Source organism: Rhineura floridana, chromosome 22 (genome assembly GCF_030035675.1).
Source record: "Rhineura floridana isolate rRhiFlo1 chromosome 22, rRhiFlo1.hap2, whole genome shotgun sequence".
NCBI lineage: Eukaryota > Metazoa > Chordata > Lepidosauria > Squamata > Rhineuridae > Rhineura > Rhineura floridana.
The window spans coordinates 7,489,787-7,513,790 of record NC_084501.1 but is presented as its reverse complement, the minus strand read 5'-3'; the positions used below and the strand labels follow the sequence as shown (position 1 = coordinate 7,513,790).

At 47.2% G+C, this 24,004-nt stretch overlaps 1 protein-coding gene across 4 annotated transcripts; it reads left to right on the top strand.

Annotated features, from left to right (window-relative positions):
- The first annotated feature begins 177 nt into the window (after positions 1–177).
- Positions 178–17,322, top strand: FOSL1 (FOS like 1, AP-1 transcription factor subunit). Of its 4 annotated transcripts, none has more exons than XM_061605853.1 (4): positions 183–457; positions 11,925–12,170; positions 15,035–15,142; positions 16,151–17,317. In XM_061605853.1, exons 1-4 carry the CDS (start codon positions 359–361, stop codon positions 16,619–16,621), a joined length of 924 nt encoding a protein of 307 aa, XP_061461837.1. In that variant the 5' UTR covers positions 183–358; the 3' UTR covers positions 16,622–17,317. The 4 variants fall into 4 exon arrangements, with proteins under 4 accessions (XP_061461840.1, XP_061461837.1, XP_061461838.1 ...); XM_061605854.1 differs by lacking the exon at positions 183–457 and adding an exon at positions 1,030–1,090 and having other exon boundaries at positions 16,151–17,318; XM_061605852.1 differs by lacking the exon at positions 183–457 and adding an exon at positions 6,323–6,487 and having other exon boundaries at positions 16,151–17,319.
- Positions 17,323–24,004: the final 6,682 nt, after the last annotated feature.

The window sequence follows — 24,004 nt, the reverse complement described above, 5'->3', positions numbered from 1 at the left end:
GACATCAGGCCATATAAGGGCATCTACGTCACCGCTCCGTGACTCCTTAGAATGTACCAAGTGCGGTTGTGTCGAGGGGAGGCAGCGTCTCATCAGACCTTTAGAGTTGACCTAAGAAGCCTTTTTTGAGCGCGGAGGGGTGTCGTGCCTACATTTTATTGGGCTCCCTCTCGAAATGGGGTCTCCGGGGCGGGGTTTCCCACCCGAAGACGCTGAGTGGCGGCTTGGCGATGCCTCTCCCTCCCCTCTCTTTAGGGAACAACGTGGACTGGGAGTTCCCATTCATAAAAATCCAGGCAGATTGAAAGCGCTCCTTTTCAGAGCGTAGGACGGTTTGCTGGGCTGAGCCCGGGCAGAGATGTTCAAAGATTTCGGAGCGGGCAGGCCACCCACTCCCGGAGGTCATCGGCCACGCTTACAGGGCCCGGCATCCACCTTGCGCCCAGGGTCGCAGCAGGTAAGGCTCTCCTCCTCCTCCTCTCTTCTTCATCATGAACTCTGTACATGCTCTCTGGTCACTTTTTTGTTTTGTTTTGCGGCTTGTCTCCCATCACCTGGCGAGTTTTAACAGACAAATGATTTCCTCCCTGTGCGTTTTCCCAGGCTGAAGCCCTGATGCTGATGATAGGCTCTAGGGTATGATCCTCGAAAGCCCAATACCGAGGGGAATACAGCGTTGTATCTAGGTTCTCCTCCGAGTAGACCCACTGAAATGAATGGATCTGAGTTAGTCATGTTCTTATTCATTAATTAGTCATTCATTTAAAATGTTCACTCATTTAAGTGGGTCTACTCTGAGTAGACAGAGTAGTTTATAGCTCTAGGATCTTGGTATTCAGAATGTTCTTCCCGCCTGGGATAAAATCTCAGAACAAACCCTGGGAAAGTAAATGTGTCCTGGAAGCCGCATTAAGCCTCTGGTCTGAAATGCCTAATGGGGGGGGGTGACCCAGGGTTGCTGTGGCAAACGGACGATGCAGGAGAGAGATGAAAATCGGCTATTTTGTTGACTGTCACGCGTTGAAAATCTAGGCATCTTGGGGATCTCTCCACGTGTGTCTGCATGCCAGATCTGTGTGTGTTTTATAAGGTATTTTATATGCCTGTCTACTCATTGTAAATATGTTCGACTAGATTATGATACCCTTTACCAATACAGATAAAATTGCTCTGCACCTGCTCAGAGGCACTGGCAAGAGGTCGCAAATTAAACTAGGGGATGTGGAGGAAGGGCAGCCGCTGTAGCCTCTCCTCCCCCCCAGCCCCCCGGCCTAGGAAGGTGGCTTGCCCGCTTTCGCTCTTGGAGCAATGCTGGTTCTGTCCACTTGGCGGTTTTTCCTAGGAGAGTGTAAAAGCCGCTTTATTCTGATTTTTTTCGCTCTGGAAAGGGCAACCGCGGGCTTTGGATGTTGTGCGTTAGCTCCGAGAAGGGAGGGTCGAGGCGGGTTCTTTGAATGGCTTCGAGAACTTGTGGCTTTTGGAAGTGGGAAGCTGCAGGGAGCTGGAAGAGCAAGAGTTTAGTTTCACCTTTTAAGCCCAATCAACCCCGTGACCTTGTGCGTGCAGAGCCCAGCACACTAGCGCAAAGGAGAGGTGTGCACCTGTTAGATTAAGTTTCTGAGGGTGTTTCCATAGGTTTTTATGATCAAGCGGTATGTAAATCCTGTTAAATAAAAATGAATATTTTTCTCTCCAGAAATGTTAGGCGGACTTTGACACCTGACTTTTATTAGTAATTTTAATGAAGTATTTTATATTTGATGTAAACGACTTAAGAGGGTTTTTTTCAATGATGGAGTGGTATATAAATCCGGTTAAATAAATAAAAGCCAAGTTCCTGGATAGGGTGAGATAGGAAGGCAACTCCGCAGGGCCGGGAAGGAGGACGAGTGTACAATCTGCATACACAACAGATGAGCTGTACAAATCAACTTCCTTGCAGAAAACACTGTAGTTGCATAGAGATGGGTTGTACTTGTGTTACATGTAATGCATGAACAAGCCTACTGTGTCTCGTCCATCCTTGATTCTGGCTGCAGCCTGAAGGATAATCTAGGTTTACTGGGAAATGTAAGTGTTTTTAGGATTCTGTCCTTATTTTGGGGGGCAGTAGTTAGGTCAGGCAAGAAGGAGGTAAAGTGTTGGAATAAAATTTAGTTTGGGGCATCATTATGCCTTGGTGGTTATAATTATTAGGATCTTTGATTCAGAAAATAAGAGAATTCAATACACAAGCCAAGTAGTGTTGGTGAGGAAATAAGTATGCCAGTCTTTAAGCTCCACAGAGCTCTTCAGCAGGCAGAGAAGTATACCAGCCTTTAAGATCCACAGAACTCTTCAGCAGGCAGATAAGTATGCCAGTCTTTAAGCTCCACAGAACTCTTCAGCAGGCAGAGAAGGGTCTGGAGGAAGTTCAAATGCAGGGAACTAATATTACATGGGATGAGAACCCTAGACCTCAAGGATGAGGAAACCTGTGGCCCTCTGGATGTTGCTGGACTCTAGCTCCCATCGTCCCTGATCACTGGCCATGCTGGCTGGGGCTGGCCAGCCCTGATATAGACTTATCCTCCATGGGTTTGCATTATCCCCACTTAAAGCCATCTGCAGGTGGCTGGCATAACATCTTGTGGCAAGGAGTTCTGTAAGCAGATGGTGCTTTCACAAATTGTCTTGTATTAGTGCAGTTTGTCACGGATCAGTGGGAAGGGCGCTCTTGGCTTTGCCCACCAACATGTCACTGCCACCTTCAAGGCCTGGGGGAGAACTCTTTGCCTTGTATAGGAACCCTAAGGGGCCCAACAGAAGCTGGGAGGAGATCACTTTGATTGGGTCGCAGTCTCTCTCTACCCCTGCCAACCCCAAATCATATTTCTCCTCAATTTTGTTTGGGAGATAGATAGATGATAGATAGATGATAGATGATAGGTAGATAGATTAGATAGACTCTGGAGGGCCACAGGTTAGCCACTTTGGGTGGATAGATAGATAGATAGATAGATAGATAGATAGATAGATAGATAGATAGATAGATAGATAGATAGATAGATAGATATTGGAAAGAGAGGATGTTTGTATATTACCAGTGTGTGTGTGTGTGTGTGTGTGTGTGTGTGTGTGTGTGTGTGTGTAGTTTAAATCAGAAATAGTCTACTGAAGAAAAAAATAATATTTAAAGAGATTTTCCTGAAGTATAGTGAAACAGCAGGAGGAAGGACCAGAGGTCAGTGGCATGCAGAAGGTCCCGGGTTCAACCACCAACAGCATCTCCAGGTGTGGTTGGGAAATCCCCCTGTCTGAAATCCTGGAGAGCCCCAGTCAGGCTGGGTAGGTGGTATTGACCTTGAGGGACCAATGCGCCTGACTCTTCTTTCAATGTTTCTACCCCATAGCAGAGCACTGGGACTTTCAGGGCAGTGCAGTAACGGGGAGGGGGGCACTTTGCTAGGTGATTCCCCTTCTGCCCCTGCACAATCCACACCTGGGCCTTTTGCCTGGGGTAGGATGGGAGGGGCGAGGCCCCCTTTCTATTCAGTATATGTTTTTCTGCTAAGTCATCTTGTGCTGTGTCATAGCAAGGTGAGTCATCAGAACTGTCATCAGAGGAGTCACCCGCTGAGCAGACAGGGAGGGTGGGGCTCCCCTCTCCTCTCCTCTCCTCCCCTCTCCTTTCCCATTCCTTTATCAGATCCAGTTTCAAAGGGAGCCGGGAGTTTTCTTTTTTCCTCAACCATCCGCCTTCTCCTCTTGCAAAACAACCCTGGGAGCTAGCCCGACCAAAAAAATAATAAAAATGATTGCTCTTGTCCCACCTTGCAAGCTGGTTGTTAGGCTGGTTGATGTCCTCTGTTGCGGAGGGGGACACTTGTGGCCCTCCAGATGTCGCTGGACTCCAACTCCCAGCGTCCCTAGCCAGCATGGGCAATGGTCAGGGGTGACAGGATCTGGTGTCCAACGACATTTGTGATGTGTGGTGAAAACCTAGCTTGTGTACATACCATGCCTTTAAAAGCACACTCCCCCAAAGAATCCTGGGAACTGTAGCTTACTCTTCACAGAGCTACAGTTCCTGGCACCCTTAACAAGCTACAGTTCCCAGGATTCTTTGGGGAAAGCCGTGCGCTTGAAATGAATGGTGTGTAGGCAGTCACAGTGGCAATATTTAAACAGCACGTTTCAAAGACCTACAGGGTAGGCATGCTCTCAGACATCCTTACAACAGCCCTGCAAGGTAGACTGCCGTTGATCTCATGTGGGCAGCTGGGATGAGAGACCTGGGATGTGGAGAGTTGACTCCCCCCATCACCTCAGCGCCTTCCATCTCCCCCTCTGATCCATGATGCTCAATAGGGTGTGTCCTTGACGTCATGGTAATGTCAATGAAAATGGCTCTTAAAATCCCAAGATTTTCTTTGCTGAGACCCTGGTTTCTCTCTCTCTAAAAAAGGAGGTGTTACAGAGGGGAATGTAAACCTCTTTTCCCTATGCCCCAGGTATGTGGGGCTGTCTTGCAGAGGAGAGGCACTCTCTTGCTACCTATCTTCTGCCCTGGCACAGAACTAAGACCTTCTGAAATTGGATCAGATCCCAAAGGCCTATCTAAAGCCAAAGTTTTATTGTCAGCTCTCGCCAAGCAATGCATGACAACGAGGGCATTTGTCCTCCGCGTCTGGTATTTGGAGGTAGACTTCCTGTGCACATGGAGGGTTGAACTTGCCACCGGGGCTTGGAACTCTTGATAGACCTCTATGAATCAGTCCAATGGCATCAGCCAACTCTGGGTGGTATCTTGTGCTAGCCCACCTCGGAGGAGACCCACTGAAGTTCCTAAACATGACTCACTCAGGGTTCATTAATTTCAAGGGGGTCTCCTTTGACTAGGACTTGGCTAAATACAACCCTTTATATATATGTGTGCAGGGGGGGAGAGGCTGTATATGTACCCTGACTTCAAAGCACTCTCCATCACCGCCCAAAGGATCCTGGGAACTGTAGTTGACCCTTCAAAAGAGCTACAATTCCCAGCACCCTTAAGAAACTACAGTTCCCAGGATTCTTTGGGGGGGTGATGTGCTTTAAAGGTACAGTGTGTACTCATTCAGAGTGTAAGTGTGTGTGAGAGGTTTGTGTCTCTCTCTAGCAGCTCTGCAAAAGTTCGGACTAAAATGGCCATGAGGCTCAGTGGGCCACTGTGAGAACAGGATGCTGGACTAGATGGGCCACTGGCCTGATCCAGCAGGCTCTTCTTATGTTCTTATGTTCTTAACTCTCCAGCTAACCTACCTCACAGGGTTGTTGTAAGGAAATAATAGGGAGAAGGTGAACTACGTACACCACCTAGAGCTCCTGGCAGGAAAGGTGAGATATAAATGCAATGTAATTTAAAAAAAAATTGAACTAGTACCCTATGTTGCTCTAACCACTGCACCCACTCCTTCAGGGGGTGGGATTATTACTCAAGGAGTCCTAACTTGTCCTGGAAGGAAGGACAGTGGCCTTTATTGGAGTTTGGTATGTACTGCAGCTGAGTACTGTACACAAATGAATAGTTTGGTAAGACTGGTAGTTAAAAGCATAAGGAAACGTAAGGTTTATTATTACTGGGAAATAAAGTCATTCTGACTACAGGCATCCATGTGGCCACTGTGGAGCCAGGAGGCTGGCACGCACAGACACTCTCTGACTAATTAGAAAGGAGGAAGGAAGTAAAGCTTGAGAAAAAACAAACTAGTAGTTAGTAAAGAAGGAATCAGCGAGGGAAGAACAGGTTGCCTTTCTGTCTGTGCCCACCCACCCATCCAGTACAGGTTACTTGTTACGAGTGTTGATGCTGTACTCCCAACAACCATGTAGTCTCTGGCAACCAGTGTAGTTGGTGGTTAGAGTGTTAGACTAGGGCAGGGGAGATGCAGGTTCCAGCCCCCGCTGAGCCACGAAATCCCCTGGATGACTTTGGGTCCATTGCAGTCTCTCCGTCTCTCTCAGCCTTACCTACTTCCCAGGGTTGTTGTGAGGATAACACAGAAGGGGTGGGGGGAATCAAAGTTGCCGCTCTGATCACCTGTGGAAGGAAGGGAGGATCAAGTCTGATCAAATAGAATTGGAGCTCTGGTTAGGACTCCTCCTTCGTAAAGATTTGGGGAGTGGCATCTTGTTGGCTGTTCTAATCCTTTGTTTCCTCCTCACCCATCCCAACCCTGATCTGGCAGAAAACCCAGGAGTTCTGTTTCCTATCAGGTGATCTGGAGCTCTGTGCAACTGCCTAGGATGGAGGGAGTGGGGCCTTGGATTCTCCCCGCCCTAACCTGGCCAGGAGGTGATGATGTGTCAGAGAGGGGAGGGGCAGGCAAGGATTCTGTGCAGCTTTCCAGGCCGCTCCCAGCGAGTGAGGTGCTGTGACGTCAGTTGCCCCACGCAGCTGGCCAGGGCGGGGCTCCCCAAAGGAGTGCCAAGACGCTTCAGGGCAAGGCAGAGGCTACCAGGAGAAGTAGGTCAAGGAATGTGTGAAAAGGACACCGGGTGCATCGCTCTAGGTGGAGACAGGCTGCGTGCAAACCTTGCATTGAAAGCACATCGTTTTGCCCCCCAAATCCCGGGAACTGTAATTTGTTCAGGACGCTTGGAATGGTAGCTCTGTGAGGTGTAAACTACAATTCCCAAGATCCTTCGGGGAAAATAATGTGCTTTAAATGTATGGTGTGTGGAGGCAGATGTCTCCTCCCTGTCTTGTGGCTTAATGGTTCTCCTGAGGGTGCCTCCCCATATGGATTGAAAGCTGAGCTGTGTGATCTGTGTTTTCCATTGCTGCAGCTCAAACTTTTAACTAGGTGAAGTGAGGAAAGGGTTCTAAGCGCGTGCAGAGTACCACCACAGAGCTGGGATATGAGGGGAAGGCAGATTGTTGTCCTAAGGCATTTGGGTGCCAGTGGTGCAAAATGAAACGGCAGTTCGTTCCCACGAGAGGTAGCGATGGCCTGCAACTTGGATGTCTTTAAAAGAGGAGAGAAGGAAGCTGCCTTCTACTGCGTCAGAGCCATCTGGGCCCTCTGAGCTCAATATTGTCTACACTGACTGGCAGTGGCTCTCCAGGGTTTCAGTCTGAGGTCTCTCCCAGACAGATTGAACCTGCAGCCTTCTGCATGCAAAGCAGATGCTCTCTAACCACTGAGCTGTAGCTGTTCCCAGTTCAAATTCTTGGGGAAGAAGGCTTATCAATGGCTATTAGGCACAAGGGCTATGTTTTCCCTCCCCTGTTGGAGGCAGTTTCTGCGGATCACAGGTTGGGAGAGTTGCTACTGTGTTCAGGTCCTGCTTGCCGGCTTCCCACTGGGACATCTGGTTGGTCACTGTGAGAACAGGATGTTGGATTAGATGGGCCACTGGCCGGATCCTGCAGCTGGGCCTTTCTGAGGTTCTCTCTCTCCCCTTCCCATGTGACTAAATATCTTGGAAAGGCAACCAGGATATTTCCCTGTTCTTCATGGAAACGTAACTCTATTTTTGTCCAACTCATCCTGAATGCGGTCAATGCAGCCTGTGCCGGAGAGGTTGTCGATGGATTGGGCCCTGTGCGTCGGTTCTGCTGCTCTTAATGCTACCCCAAAATCTACACCCTGCAGGGGAGGGGAAAAGGGCTCCCAGATTTAAAAGGCCATGGATTTTGGGGTCGCCTCTGAGCCCCTGTACCTGTTTGGCTGAAATCCTATCCCCTGCTTAACTTGGACTAAGCCCCATTGAACTTGATGGGACTTTGCTTCCGAGTAGAAACGCGTAGGATTGACACTGTTTAAGAGGCATTTAGTCCTGCTACATCATTTGCAAGGGGAATATGTTCACTTGGAGGGACTCCAAAGCACCTGAGGCTGCGTACACACCATCCCTGCGAAGCACATTTCCCCTCAAAGAACCCTGGGAACGGTCGTTTGTTAAGGGTGCTTAAAACTGTAGCTCTGTGAGGGGTACGCTATAGTTCCCAGGATTCTTATAGGGGGGATTTGCTTTGAATGTGCTTTAAAGGTATGGTGTACAGGTATATCCAGCCTGGCAACTGCTCATTATTGTGACTATAGGGTATAGGTTCAGCACCTTGGGCAGCTCCTTGAAAGTTCAAACTAAAACCCAGAGCGAATTCCACTGCCCCGTTGACATGGAGCCACAAGTTGCCGCTGACTACAGTGATAAATGTGTGTCCAGACTGAACCACTTCAGACTCCCAGGGGTGCGGGGGGGGGAGATTGCATGAAAAACTCCCCATACACTGAGAAAAATTGTGTGTTATGAAGAATGCTAGGCTAGAATCCTCTTTCGACGCCTAACTTTCTCACCATATTTATATATTTACCTCTACATATGAAGGAGCAGTCGGTCATGTGTCTGCCTGAAGTGGTTTGATCCAGGTACAGGTTCACTCACTACTATGAGAATGAAGCCTTCGCTCTCTGTTCCTTTTTTTGCATTCTCCCACTCGCTTGAAAGCTGGTCCACTAGGGCGAGTGGAGCACTGCCCCTCCAACCTCAGTCTGTCCTCTTACTTATACCCAATCAGGGAGTGGCTACGGCAGCCATGGGCTCTGGCTCCACCTACTGGTGGTCGCCCTGCCTTCCACCCTGTCGGTCCCAATGAGCACCAGCCATGAGTGCTCAGCTAAGGGACCAGGTGAAAGATGTTCAAGACTGCCTTTGAAGATAGCCCGGAAACTGCAGCCAGTGTAGAATGCGGCTGCTCGGCTGTTGCATGGGGCAGCCTGTCGGGACTATGCATCACTGGTTCTGGCTACCAGTGAGCTACCGGGCCCAATCGGTAGTGTCGTGGCAAATTCAGAAGTGCAGGGTCCCTTCATGTTAGTCACAGCTATGCTTCCTTCTCACTTATTTGCTGCAGGGTTGAAAATGAGATTCTTGTTAATGCCTAAGAACCAATGAAAGAGGAGAGTATAAGCCCTAAGACGACTCCTCTCAGTGTTTGATGCACCTCCTTTCTCTCTGGTTGGCTCCAATTAGCAGGAAAGGACAAGGAAGCATGTTAGAAGACTCTTCTCAGTGGCTAATGCGCTCCCCTTTCTAATTGGCTCGTAGGATGCTGGTGACATAGGGACCCTGCTCCCCCAAAATTAAAGGGTCTACGAGCCCCTAAGACCACCCACGACTACACCTCTGGGCTCAATTCAAGGTATTAGTGCTAGCGTAGAAAGCCCTGAACAGCTTCAGACTCAAATACTTAAAAAGCATCTCACCATGTATCAACCATCTCAGGGCCTTGCAATCGGTGGGAGAGGCCCTGTTGGTGGTGACCTGTGACAGGGCCTTCTCTGTGGCGATTCCCCATTTGTGGAATGCCCTCCCTAGTGAGGTGCGTCCGCTTCCTTCATTATTAACTTTCAGGAGGAATTGTCAAACATTCCTGTCCACCCAAGCATATGACGGCTGAAAGATTCCATGGGCTCCGCTGAGCCTAAAATGAAGATGTGGGCTGTACAGTTGAACAAGTGGGAATTGCACACGGCAATGGCAGGCGGGGCCAGAGGGAAGAGTGGGCGGGGCCAGGAGCAAAAGTGGGCGGAGCAACTGGTTTGAGGCTTCCATTTGTACTATAGACTATAGCCCAGTTGGTGCTGACCCATGACAGAACCTTTGCAGTGGTGGCTCCCCATTTGTGGAATGCCCTCCCCAGTGAAGTGCGTCTGCCTCCTTCATTGTTACCTTTCAGGAGGAATTGTCAAACATTCCTGTCCACCCAGCGTTTGATAGCCGAAAGATACTGTTCCGGGCCACCTTGAAATGGCTAGTTAGGAGGGTAGCTGTTTGGGCTGTCAATGGCTCCTAGCCACACCGGCTATGTTTTGCCTCCACTGTCAGAGACAATGTGCCTCTGAATGCCAGTTGCTGGGAATCACAACTGTGGAGATCTGCTGTTGCACTCAGGTCCTGCTTGTGAGCTTCCCATGGGGGCAGCTGGCTGGCCACTGTGAGAACAGGATGCTGGACTAGATGGGCCACTGGCCGGATCCAGCAGCCAGGCTCTTCTGATGGCATGTGACTATTTTAAAATGTTTTATTTTCATTCTTTGATTATATTGTTTTTACTACTTTGTTTGCTGCCCCGGGCTGCTTTGGAATGAAAAGCAGGATCGACATTTAATCATGATTATACTATTATATTATTTATATTCTTAAATAATAATTTATGTTATTTATATTATGTTTAATTTAATCTTTAATAATTATATATCTTATCCAATAATTTTATTAATGATTCATGATAATTCACATGATGAACCGGGGCTCATGCTGTTTGCAGGTGAAGTGCTCAGGATTTTGTGACCTTTGGCCTGCGGGGACTCAATGGTGCTCATGCGCCGCTGTGCTTAGGTTTTGGAATTCAGCAAGCATCAGAAACGGTTGGGCTTCATGGGCAGTGCAGGATAAAGGCAACACAAAATGGCCATCAGCAGCCTGCCACTTTATTTTATTTTTTTAAAGAAGCTTATTGTAACTTTAAAGCTGACAACGAGGACATTGAGCTTGTCTAGGATTATCAATACCTCGGCACAGTCCTTAACCAAAATGGAGACCATAGTCAAGAAATAGTCAAGTTGTGGAATAGCCTCCCCGAAGAGGTACTCCTGGCGCCTACACTATTATCTTTTCGGCGCCAGGTAAAGACCTTTTTATGCTCCCAGGCATTTTAATCACTCTAATCTTTTTAGCTTTTTAATCTTGTATACTAAGTCTTTATTTTTATTTTCTGTTTAACTGTATTTGTTTTTATGTCGTATATGTTTTTGTGATTTTATTATTGCCATGTATTTTACCCTATGCTGTTTACCGCCCTGAGAGCTATTTGCTAAGGGCGGTATATAAATGTAACCAAATAAATAAATAAATCAGAAGAAGGCTAGGACTGGGGAGGGCAGCTGTGAGAGAACTAGAAAAGTTCCTCAAATGCAAAGACGTATCACTGCACACTAAAGTCAGGATCATTCAGACCATGGTATTCCCGATCTCTATGTGAAAGTTGGATAGTGAAAAAAGTGGGTAAGAGGAAAATCAACTCATTTGAAATGTAGTGCTGGAGGAGAGCTTTGCAGATATCATGGACCATGAAAAAGACAAATAATGGGGTGTTAGAACAAATTAAACCAGAAGTGTCATTAGAAGCTAAAATGATGAAACTGAGGTTATCATACTTTGGACACATCATGAGAAGACGTGATTCACTAGAAAAGACAATAATGCTGGGAAAAACAGAAGGGAGTAGAAAAAGAGGAAGGCCCAACAAGAGATGGATTGACTCCATCAAGGAAGCCACAGACCTGAACATACAAGATCTGGTTTATAACAGATGCTACTGGAGGTTGCTGATTCATGATATGTAATTGACGTAAAGGCACATAACAACAACTTTACTTTTCATGAAATGAATGTAATCCAATGGGTAGAATTGCCAAGATGCTTCTTCCTCTGCTCTCATGGGTCAGAATGCCAGAGCCGGTTAACACATCTGGATGAGCTTTTGAGTAGAGCGCCCTTTGCCAACTGGGCATCCTTCTGAAGTTTTGGACTACAACTCCCAGCAGCCCCAGCTAGCAGCCGTGCTATGTCGTAACATCTTAATCTCGCAAAGGTTGTGATTTGCTGTGTCCTTTTACTCTAGCAGGTTCAAAAGGGGGGGGGCTTCCTTTTGAGGCAGGCCTGCTGAAGCTTTGAAAATGCAAAGCATGTACAAAAGTGCCTTTGGGCATGTCCAGAGTGGAATCTGTAAAATGGCGTGGCTGGGGCTGATAGGGGATGCCAGGTTGAGAAAGGATGCTGTACAGAGATGTTTCTTCCTCCGCAAAGTGATGCTCCTGTCGGTGGCTTCTGAGTACCAGCAGACCTCCCCCTGTCGCGATCAGAGCACTGTTTGTAACCCTTCTTTCCCACAGAAATACCAGTCTGATCCCGGGGCTGGCAGCAGCAGCAGCACCCCTGGCTTTGTTCCCAACCTCAACACCATCACCACCAGCCACGACCTCCAGTGGATGGTCCAGCCGACGATCATGGGTGCCTCTCCAGGGATCCCCCCTTACCCGCGACCCTATCGGTACCCACACTATGCTGCTGGCATCCGGCCGGGTGTGATCCGTACCGCCAGTCCCCTCCTAATGCCCCGGAGGCGTCATTCGGAGCATGTGAGTATGGGGGGGCATGCAGGGACTGGGTGAACTGGTGACTGCGCAAGGCTCCGGAACAACACGTTTAGCGTAGTGTATTGAATTTTGCAAATGTTGTGATTTGCTGTGTCGTCCTGGACAGAGCAGGTTAAAAAGTGGGGGGCATCCTTCTGCTGAATCTTGGAACATGCAAAGAGGGCCTTTGGGCTTGTCTAGGGTGCAGGTCTGCTAAACCTTGGAACGCGCAAAGCATGTGCAAGAATGCCTTTGGGCCTGTCCAGAGTGCAATTTGTGAAATGGCTGAGCCACCTAGCAGGTTTTTAAACCACCCGTGTAATATAAATGTGGCTTTCATTTGTCCAGTGGAATATCTCAACCTGTTACAGCCATGCCACAGGCATAAATCCAACAGCTACCTCTTTATGATGGCATGGAGATGCATCAACAGGAGAGGGCCTGTACAGTTTTTCAGCCTGTTATGTTAAAGACTTTCCTCTTTCAACAAGCCTTTTAAGCAGATACCTTTATCCCAGTCTGCATCTGTATTGCAATAGTTTTAAATATGTTTTTATTGTTTTATTACTTGTTTGCCACCTGGGTTCATTTGGTAGGAAAGGTGGGATATAAATTGAACAATTAATAATCACAGCACTGTCGAAGCCATCCTAGAAGAGGAGAACGCATCCTTCAGAATTGGAACTTGCGTTTTCTAGATTTAAGGGCGATATCCCATTCGTGAAATTTTCCTGTTGGATTTCTGTGGCGCTTGTGCCCTCTGGTGTCCATGAGGAGTATAGATGGCACTCCAGGGCAATTGGCTTCTTCAAAGGATGAGCAACTCCTAATAGAATTGCCACCCGTTCTGGTTCCACAATTGGTCCCAAATTTCTAAAATAAGTGCAGGGGGCTCAAAGGCTGCCTGAGGGAAGTTATAGGAACCCAAAGAGCCCAATGGCAGGCGTGGGGAACCTTTGGCCTTCCAGATGTTTCAGAACTACAACTCCCATCAGCCTCAGCAAGCGTGGCCAGGGATGATGGGAATTGTAGTCCAGCAACATCTGGAGGGCCAAAGGTTCCCCACGCCTGCCCTGTGGGATTAGACCAAACTTCCTCCTGTTCTAACATTCAGTGTCCCAACAGCAGTTGGATTCATCATCCGTAAGTTTGATCCTTTTTAAAAAGTCACTTAAAGCCCTCATTTTTTAGCACCAAATCCAGACTCATTATGATTCTCCTCTCCTGCTTTTAAAACTATCTTATGTTGGCTTCAATGGCTGTTGTATGACTGTATTTTGATGTTATCACTTTGTGAACGGCTCTGGAAACTTTTGCTGAGGGGTGCTTTAAAAAAAAGGGTATGAGTTAAAACAGTGCCTTCCATTGCACCTTGCAGCAGGGAGTTCCATAAGTTAGTTATGGACTGAATAAAGTCCATACATTAGTTATAGACTGTAGGTTTGCTTTTTTTGTTGAAAGGCCATGGATTGTGGTAGGTCCAATCCCCAGCATCCCGTTTGTACCTCTGGAGAGCCATTGCCACTCAATGGTTCCAAAACGTTTTTTCTCCCACGGTCCCCTTAAAAATGGCTGATTCCTCTGCATTTTGTAGCAATTATAATGTGCTGTGCTAGATGCTGGATGGTTTTAATTGTATTCTGTTGCTGCTTTTATTTCTTATATTGCATTTTATATTGCGATGAGGTGCGCCTGGCGCCGACGCTACTATCTTTTCGGCGCCAGGTGAAAACCTTTTTATACTCCCAGGCATTTTAAAGTGTGTTTTAATAGCATTTTCATCATTATTTGTATTTTGGATGTTGTTTGGTTCTTTTATTGTTTGTTTGTTTTGTTTTCTTGATTTATTGTATTTATACATTGCTTGTTTTTTATCGTTTTGTACACTGCCCAGAGAGCCTTCAGGCTTAGGGCGGTATACAAATAAAATAAAATAAATAAATAAATAAATAAATTTTTATTGCGTTACAATTTGCATTCCATAGAATTCCAGTTGAAATACAAAAAATACAATATAGGAAATAAAAGAAGCCATAGAGATACAATGAAAAATCAATCTGAATACTTAACGCGATAGATGTGCCATCTCCGGCCTTCAACCACAAATCCACAGACATGAGAAGCCTCTTTAGCCTTGAGAAGAGAAGATTACTTGAAAGGTTGCCACACAGAGGAGGGCCAGGATCTCTTCTCAATCATCCCAGAGTGCAGGACACAGAACAACGGGCCCAATTTCATCTGGACATCAGGAAAAATCTCCTCATTGTTAGAGTGGTACCACAATGGAACCAATGACCATGGGAGGTGGTGGGCTCTCCCACACTGAGACATTCAAGAGGCAGCTGGACAGCCTCATGCTGGGGATGTTTTAATTTGGATTCCTGCACTGAGCAGCGGGTTGGACTCAATGGCCTTATAGGCCCCTTCCAACTCTGCTAACCTATGATCCTATGATTCACATATTTTAGGAGGACTTGCAATGATCAACCGAATAAATTGTGGAGTAATGGTTGCTGTTGATGTTATATTGAGTATATATATCAGTATCTACTGAGCAGGGGGTTGGACTTGATGGCCTTACAGGCCCCTTCCAACTCTAATATGCTGTGATCTATGACGTGCTGCAAACCACTTGGATTAAGTGGTCCATGGACCAGAGCTTGGAAAAGTTACTTTTTTGAACTACAACTCCCATCAGCCCAATGCTGGCTGGGGCTGATGGGAGTTGTAGTTGAAAAAAGTAACTTTTCCAAGCTCTGCCACGGACCACAGTTTGGGAACTCCTAGCGTAGACAAGACTGTGTTAGATGGAGCAATGGTCTCACTCAATGCAAGGCAGATTCTTACGTTCCCATCTTCTGCTGCAGCTGACTTCTGAAGAGGAGGAGCGACGCCGGTTGCGGCGTGAGAGGAATAAATTGGCGGCTGCTAAGTGCCGGAATCGGCGGAAAGAACTGACAGACACCTTGCAAGCAGTAAGTTACCATCCGGGCCCAGCAGTTCTGTCTGGTGGTTCTAGGACAGCCTTTACCAAGTATTGGGCCACCAGATGCTGTTGGACCACAATTCCCATCTTTCCTGACCATTGGCAATGCTGGCTGAGTCCGATGGGAGTTGTGGTCCAACAACATCTGGTGGTCCACTAGTTGGGAAAGGCTGTTCTAGGAGGAAATGTGGAGTTTCATAGGAACGTCCTTTTAACTGAGGGATGGGGAACCTGGGGGCCAAATGCAGCCCCCTGTGGCCCTCTATCTAGCCTTTCGGCCTGTTCCCAGGCCACACCCCTCATCTGCTTGCTGGTGCTGATGGGAGTTGTAGTTCAGTAACATCTGGAGGGCTAAAGGAGCATCCTCACACCTGGATTAGGGGAATGCTTCCATCAAAAGCCATCACAGTAAAATTGAGTTCATGCCATCTATGGCGTCACGTGTCGGGCAGATTGGTGGGGCTTGGCCAAAAATGGCCTCCCGGGCCAAATTTGCAGCCTTTTGCCTCTGGCTCCGCCCCCCCACTGGCGTGTGGCCCCTGAAAAGTTGCCCAGAAGGGAATGCAGCCCTTAGGCTGGAAAAGGTTCCTGTCCCTGCCCTAGGATAAGTTATCGTACGAAATGGTTTTAGTTTCTCTGTCTAGGCACTGATCAGGGCAGTGCTGGCTGGCGCCCATTGGGACTGGAGGGGCGGAAGGCAGGGAGCCCAATGGGAGGCGGAGCCAGAGCCAATGTTAGGCGGAGCCACAGCCAATGACCAGCGGAGCCAACCAATTCTGGTTTTGGTTCCATCTTCTCTGCTGAGCTCTGCAAGGGCAACACTGAGAGAAAAATGGAGGGAGAAACTGACAGCCTGGGCTGGTTGTAAGTAAGAAGGCAGGCAGGGGCAGGCTGGCGGAGGGCAGCCTGAGACTCTGAGCCAGTAGAGGCTGGTGCATTAGGGCGAATGGGCCGGCGTCTGTCACTTCAAAACAAACTTGCCTTTTTCTCTCCCAAGGAGACAGACCAACTGGAAGCTGAGCAGTCTGGTTTGCGGAAGGAGATTGCGGAGCTGCAGAAACAGAAGGAGCGACTGGAGCTTGTCCTGGAGGCCCATCGCCCTGTCTGCAAAGTCCCCGGAGAGTCCTCGGGGGAAGACGAAGAGGACCAAAGCCAGCTGGCGGTCAAGCGAGAGTCCCCGCCGGGCCCCAGCGCCCCCCGCCGAGCCGCTCTTGTGCCCCCCAGCATTACTCTGCCCCCCAGTGGCATGCTAGAGCCGGAGGCTCTGCACACCCCCACCCTGATGTCCACGCCATCTCTCACCCCCTTCACCCCAAGCCTGGTCTTCACCTACCCCACCCCGGGGGACCCCGATGCACCCTCCAGTGCTGGCTTTCCACCAGAGCCCTGCTCCTCTGCCCACCGACGCAGCAGCAGTGGCGACCACTCCTCCGATTCGCTCAATTCCCCAACCTTGCTGGCGCTCTGAGGACCGGATGGGATGTTCTGGCTTGGTAGTGGAACAGTCCAGATAGAGAGCGCTGTCTGGAGACTGCTGGGTTTCAGGGCAGCTTCTGCCCTGGATTGCTTTTGCTTCGGGGCGGGGGGGAATTCTACTGGTCATCTCTATACCTCGTTTGGGGTCCTTGCCTCCTCTGCTGGCCGTGGGCCTCTCGCTCTCCATTCTTCACCCAAGCTCTGGAGTCAAGTTACCGGTCCCCAAGAGTGACCAGACAATCCATTTTTTTCTTTTCTTTTTAAAATTTTCGTCAGAGAGTTGGCCTACCAGAACTCCAGTCATTAATTCTTTCTCTTTACTAGTGGTCTCCGAGCAGAGGCGAGACAGCCTCTCTTTGGGGGGGGGGGTGTTCTGGATTTCTTGTATTGACCAAGGGGGATTGGATAGATGGCCTCAAATGTCCCTCTCCAACTCTATCAGCTTATGACTTCTCACAAAAACAACTTACACTTGATCGCCTCGTTATTTTGAAATAAAAAATTATTTCACTCTACGTCCTTCCATTTCTCAAACCGTCATTGTGACCTCTTGCAGAATTGTTTTCTTTCAAAGCCAGGTAAAAATAGGTCAATGTGAATCCTCCGTGCGCTCCCAGGGACTGATCCCTATGCCCCAAGTTACTGACAACCTCCTGGATGAATACCCCCTTACAGTATGCCTCCCTGGGATGAAGCCGGTTGAAGCTAGAGAGGAAATGTTATCCTAAATGTTATTCCTCTTCCTGCTCCGCTTGGCTGTATCTTGGAAAAGGGTCAAAAGAGAGCACCCCAAATGATCAAGGGGATATAGCAGCAACTCCCCAGGAGGAAACATTTAGGGCTTTTTAGTTTAGAAGCAGGTAATTGGGGATATGACAGAAGTGTATGAAATTATGCACAGCGTGGAGAAAGCGGATAAAGAGAGGGTTCCCCCCCCTCTCGAAACACTAGAAGCTGGAGTCATTCAATGAAGCTGAATGTTGGAAGATTCAGGATAGACAAGAGAAAGTCCTTCATACAGCACAAAAGTTAAAACTATGGAATTCACTCCCCCAGGAGACCATGAGGACCACCGGCTTAGATGGCTTTACAAGCAGATTAGACAAATTCACGGAGGGAAAGGCTATCCGTGGCTACTAGCCTCAAAGGCTATGTTTTCCCTCCACTGTTGGAAGCAGTACGCTTCTGAATGCCAGTTGCTGGGAATCACAAGAGGGAGAGTTGCTGTTGTGAGCTCAGGTCCTACTTGCAGGCTTCCCATGATGGGTATCTGGTTGGCTACAGTGACGACAGGATGCCGGACTAGATGGGTCACTTGGCCGCTGATCTTATGTCTTAATCTGCTGCCCTGGGCTCCTACTGGGAGGAAGGGGGGATATATTATTATTATTATTATTATTAATAATAATAATAATAATAATAATAATAATAAATTCCACAAAGGCGAGGAAGAGTTTGTCTTCCAACAGTTCAGAGAGGGTGGCCCATTTTGTCAACACAGCCTGTGGCGAAATGATTTGTAAAAACAGTGTGTTTTATAGGTGGTGACTTTCTCAGTTCTGGCAAATGATCACACTCCTGATCACAGACACGGACAGAAGCAGTGGCAGTTGTGCCATGCAGAAGACAGGAGGATCCTCCGTGAATGTGTGAGCAAGGTTGAGTTGGTTTCCAAGGGAAGGCAGCTGATCTAGGTCACCTTCAGTGTAAACTATAAAACCCTTGTGTGTGGAAGAGCTTTCTGATGAAAAATATGGGGAGCCCAGCAGGCGCTGTGGACATAAGTGAACCTGAATCTATTCATCCTGCGTTCCAAAAAGTTTGCAAAGTTGAAAACCTTGGGTTTCCTAGAAAACACAAAGTACCTAGTCTTCATGGGTTGCAGATTTAAAAATAAAATAAAAAAAGCGAAGTAGGAAAGATTCAAACGAAAACCTTTTGCATCTTCTGCTCTGAGCACTGTAGGTCTTTTAAAAAAATATTTGGGTTTAATGTGTTTACTTCTGTTTTATAACAAAATCATATATGTGTGTGTTTTTCCCCAGTGTTGTCACTTGGAGACCTTTGGGTAACAAGTGACTAACAAATTTAAATAATCATTGCAGTAATAGCTGTTATTTTATTGTGTACATTGCTTTGAGACACTGCAGTGTAAAAAGCAACATTTGCAGGCAAGGAAAAGAATAAGGATTTGCTTCCTTAGGACTGAAGAGTTAACATAAAGAAGAGCCAGGAGGTGGAGAAGGGAATGAGGGATCATATTGTACTGTTTTACTGTAATAATGTGAAAACCCTGCTAAACTATACATTAAAAAATGAGAGCCCAGTAGCTTGATCAGACCAAAGACCCATCCAGTCCAGCATCGGGTTAGCCACAGTGGCAACCCAGAGGCCTCCGTGAGGCCACCAGAGCCCCGGAATCCATTAGTGAGATACACTGCCTCTGAAGCTGGCGATTTCACATAGCCATTATGCCTAGTAGCCACTGGTAGAATGTTCCTCCATGCATTCCTCCTGCTTCTTGGCACCTCACTTCCAAAGAGGGAGTCGGGCTGATGTTGGCTTGCAGAAGGAAAGGGAAGTGCATGTTGGTCTCTGCTAAGTTAGTTGCAGCGCCTGAATCTGAGCAAATCGCCATCACCACCACTAGGCAATTGGCCTGGCTCAAACTCAGGGGTGGGGAAGCTCCGGCCTTGGTCCCAAATGTGACCCTCCAAGCTTCTCTATCTGGCCCTTGGAACTCTCCCCCAGGCCGGGCCACGCCCCTTCCTGGCCCCGCTTCACACCACAAACATTTTTGCCTGGCTAGAATGTCCTTGAACTCGGATGTGCCGATCAGAACAGAGAGGGGTGTGTACATGTAGAAACTAGCCTATTGGACATCTGCATTTGTTGCTCCACACACTTTAGCCTCTGGCCCCGCCCACCCTGACATGTGGCCCCCAGAAGGTTGCTCAGGTGAGAATGTGGCCCTTGAGCTTAAAAAGCTAAAATGCCCCTAACTGGATGCAAACACCCATTTTACAACTTTGCCCTGGGATTGTCAAACAGATCTCACTCTCTCCTGTCCTAAAGGTTGACTTTCAGCAGTTGTTGGATGATGGAGATGGAGTTCTGAAAACACCTGAAGGGGGGGTAACAAACCCCCATCTACCTTTTCCCTCCACCTCCCTAACCCCTTCTGTGTGTCTTTTTTTTTTAAGTTTGTAAGCCTGAGGGCAGGGTCATTGTCCTCTCCCTCCCCTCCCACTTGATGGGAGCTGCTTTGAGAGGGACTTATTTATTTGTCTGAAAAGTGGAATGAAAAAAGAAAAGTTAAAATGAGTTCTTTGAGGGCCTTGTGTGAGTTTTGAGCCAGGAGTCTGGGGCCAGGGCCTGGCTACTGAGTTTATTTTATATATTGCAGCCCTGAAATACGACATCCCAGTCATGGGTGGTTTTTCCATTAGGGTAACTGGGGTATAGCCTTACCAAGGATTTATTTATTTATTACATTAACATACCACCTTTTCCCTCCAAAGAGCTCAACATGGTTCTCCCCCACCCGGTTTGATCCTCACAACAACCGTGTGAGGTAGGTTAGGCTGAGAGACAATGACTGCCCAAAGGTCACCCTGTGAGCTTCATTACTAAGTGGGGATTCGAACCCTGGTCTGATTTTTAATTAATTTCAACAAATTATGAGAACTCTTGACAGAAAAATGTCCAAAAGGGGTCTGGGTTTCTTCTCTCTCTTATTACACTTTGAACTCTTGATTCTATTTTGTGTACTGCCATGAAAATTTAGAGAGTCGTTAAGCAAGCCTTTCTGAGTTCAGGACTATAAGTTTTGCAAGGTTTTGTTTTGAAATGAGCTTATGGGAAGCATCAGAATGGCTGTATAATTTTATATTGTTATGACCTGCCCTGGGACCTTCTGGTGAAGGGTGGGTAATAAACTGAATAATAATTAACCACAAATTAAAAATCATTTCAGTGCCAGGCAAAATGCATATGTTTTCCCAGGCATTTGGATAGCATCAATGACATATTATTAAATCTGTTTTTGTAATTTTACTGCTTTTTTTTTTAACTTGCTGGTAAATTGCTTCAAGGCTTTTTAAGGGGGAAGCAATGTACACATTTTTCAATAAATCTAAACCTTCTGCCCTGAAGTCCAGCGCTGATGGCGATTCTTCTCCGGCAGTGCTAAGAACATCAGAGGTTAGCACCCCCCCATACCCTCTTTTTCAGCCTGGAGAGATCTAGCTCCAGGGCAAAGAGCATGTCCGGTAATTGTCAAGGTTGGCTCCTTGTTATCTGAGATCCAGGATCCGGCCGTCTGCTTCCTGGCCCGGAGACCTTTTGTCTCCACTTTTCCTGGGCAAGGAGGCCTACCTCACTCTCTTTTATTTGTTTTACAAGCTGGCTCTTGACGATCCTCCATCCCCCCCCAAAATGGGGTGGGATGCCACTCAAATGAGCAAATAACCCTTCAGCCAAAGCCATGTCCACAGGGCAGCTTTGCCCACAGGTGCAACGGTGGCTCCATGTCAGTGGGGCAGTGGAATTCATTCTGGGTTTTAGTCTGAACTCTCAAGGTGCACCTTGGACAAGCTCCTTGGCAATTTGGACTAAAACCTGGAGCGGATTACCCTACCCTGCTTACATGGAGTCACCAACCGCCACTGGTAAGGCTGCACATGCAGAAGGTCCCAGGTTCGAATCCTGGCCAAAAGAATGTCAGATGGGAGGTGATGAATAAAGAAACACCTTTCTCTGCCCTGCAGAGTAGGTCAGGCTGGGCTATACAGAGAAACAGGGAGCTGTCTTCATCCCATGTCAGGCAAAGGTCCTACAGGAAGGATTATTCTCTTTAAGATCATATATAGGTCCATGTGGCAGGCAGGCCCCATCTTAGAAGCAGCAATACCCGGAAGGCCTCTTCTGAGATGGCTCCTGCCTGCCTCCCATATCATTTGTATCGATCGCTAACAACATTTTGTCCATTTAAATAGGAGCAGGTGGGACTTTTTTCATCGGATCGAAATGTTTTAAAAACGATTCATCTCACCGATTGGTTAAACAATGCAGCCCTTGCTAAAAGTCCCTACTGCTCACAGGAATGAAAAGGAGAGTGGGTGAAAAAATCTGCAGTTTATCTCCTACCCCCCAACACAGCCAGGGGAAGGACGGGTTGTTATTGGGTTTAAAGAAGTAACCAATCCACAAACTTTAAAGAGACCAGCATCACCATGGGAGATCCCACTGGTTTAAATCCCCATGGATTCTGTTGTGCAGCCTAAGAAGGGTTGCTCCACTGCCTTATATACTTTTTTATATATATAAGTATTCCAAAACCACAAATCGGCAATCTTAACAAAAAAAAGTGGAGCAACCAGTTGCAAAACATTTCAACATTGCAGGTCACAGCCTGTTGCACTTTTCTATAACAGCGATAGAGATGCCAACTGATCCAGCAGCATTGACTAAAAGGGAGAACTTTTGGATTTACTCCCTGGACACATTGGCACCACATGGCCTGAACCTGGAGATTAGTACCAGCATCACTTAGCTTCTGCAAATGAAGCCCCTGAGCATTCCATCCTCAAAGCTCCGTAACTGCCACCTTGGTAACAGCATTTGTATGTTAGCAGCTGATGAAGGCGGAAGTTGAAACGTTTTGTTAATACAATAAAAACCTCTGTTTTGTTAATCGCAATTACGTTCATATATTTTTAGGTGATGAACGGAATCCTTATAGGGATCCAGAAGTTCTGTTTGTTGCTTTCAAAACTATACACACACACACAGACACACACACTCTTTTAATTTTGATTAACTGTACGTTGCCTTGAGTGCACCCACATTTGTGTAGGAAAGTGACTTATAATAAACAATTCACTTTCGCAGAGGGGGCCACGACTTGGTAACAGAGCCTCTGCTTTGCCCGCGGAAGGTTCCAGGTTCAATCCACACTGGCATCTGTGCTGCCTTGTCACAGTTAGGGATGGAAAGATCTGTCAATCTGTTCTCTTTTTCCAATTTTACATGCAGTTCTCCACATTTCTGCAATTTGCATTTTCACAAAAAAAATCTTCACTAAAATTCTAGCATTTTAGTGCAAATTTCTCCTCGCCATAAACATATTTTTGCATGCAGATCTGACTAATGTACACATTTTGCAAGCAATTTCTCCTAATATATTGCATTTCTGTATGTTGTTTTCACTCATATATTCATTTTTTGCACATTTCCCCCTAATATATGCATTTTTGTAAACCCTGGTTGGTTAGAGAGCTGCTCTGCAAAATTTGGATAAATGAGAACTTTGAAGGACGGCTGCGTTTCGGTTCTTAAAAGTGCAAATTTGATAAACTCAGCTTTAAATGTGCACCGAATCAATTTTTTCCGCCATCATTAGTCACTGTAGGCAATCCTGAGCTAGACGGACTGGTCTCAACTTAGGAAAAAGCAGCATTCCTATATTCATTTTGCCCAGGGCTGTTTTGAATGTCAATAGCCTCCCATAGGGCCACTGCTGAAAATCAGGATTTCAGAAGTTGCCTTATACAAAGTCAGACCATTGGTCCATCTTGCTCAGGATTGTCTATACTGACTGGCAGCAGCTCTCCAGGATTTAGGCAACAAGTCTCTCCCAGTCCTACCTGGAGATGTCAATGACTGAACCTAGGACCTTCTCCATGCAAGGCAGATGCTCTACCACTGAGCTACGGAGCTCCTTCCCAGTGGCAGCAGGTAGGCCCATGTCAGTGGAATCCGCTCCAGGATTTAGGCCGAATTTCCAAGGAGCTTGGGCAGCTCCTTGGAAGTCTAGCCTAAAACCTGGAGCGGATTCCACTGTCTCACTGACCCAGAGCAGCCCACCACTGATCCTAACCTTTCTCCAAGGAGCACGCTTGGGGAGGCCCAGGAAAGCGGTGGAGTGGGGGACTCCATTGCATCCTCACAACCAACCTTGCAAAGCTAAGAGTGACTTGCTTTCAAGCAGTGGCAGCCGGTAATCCCTGGACCTGGTGGGGCAGCCAATGGGGTCACTGCAGGTGGGACCAATGTGTTCTGGCTTTCTCCCTCTCCTCCCCCCTTGCAGCAATACTACGGACGCGCATTCGATTTATTTTATTATCGATTAAATTTGTTTGTCGCTTTTCTACTCAAAGCGACCTACAGTTAATAAAAATTAAAAGCGGGGGGGGAATTATTGATCTAAAGTTTTGAAAAAACGGTACGTAAGGTAGTGGAACAACCCTTCTGGGACAGCAACACAAGCTTACTGCTTAAGTCATGCAGCAGTATAAATGCTGGTAGAGTTCTGCCCACCTATAGATGTGAAGGCTCAAAAGAAAATAAACAGAAAGAAAAAAAATGAGGAAAA

Excerpts from the sequence above, each read along its gene's own strand:
- FOSL1 (XM_061605852.1), top strand. The coding sequence starts at position 6,323 with ATGTGTCAGAGAGGGGAGGGGCAGGCAAGGATTCTGTGCAGCTTTCCA. Across the intron at positions 6,488-11,924 it reads GGCAGAGGCTACCAGGAGAA|AAATACCAGTCTGATCCCGG; the intron begins GTAGGTCAAGGA and ends TCTTTCCCACAG. Across the intron at positions 15,143-16,150 it reads TGACAGACACCTTGCAAGCA|GAGACAGACCAACTGGAAGC; the intron begins GTAAGTTACCAT and ends TTCTCTCCCAAG.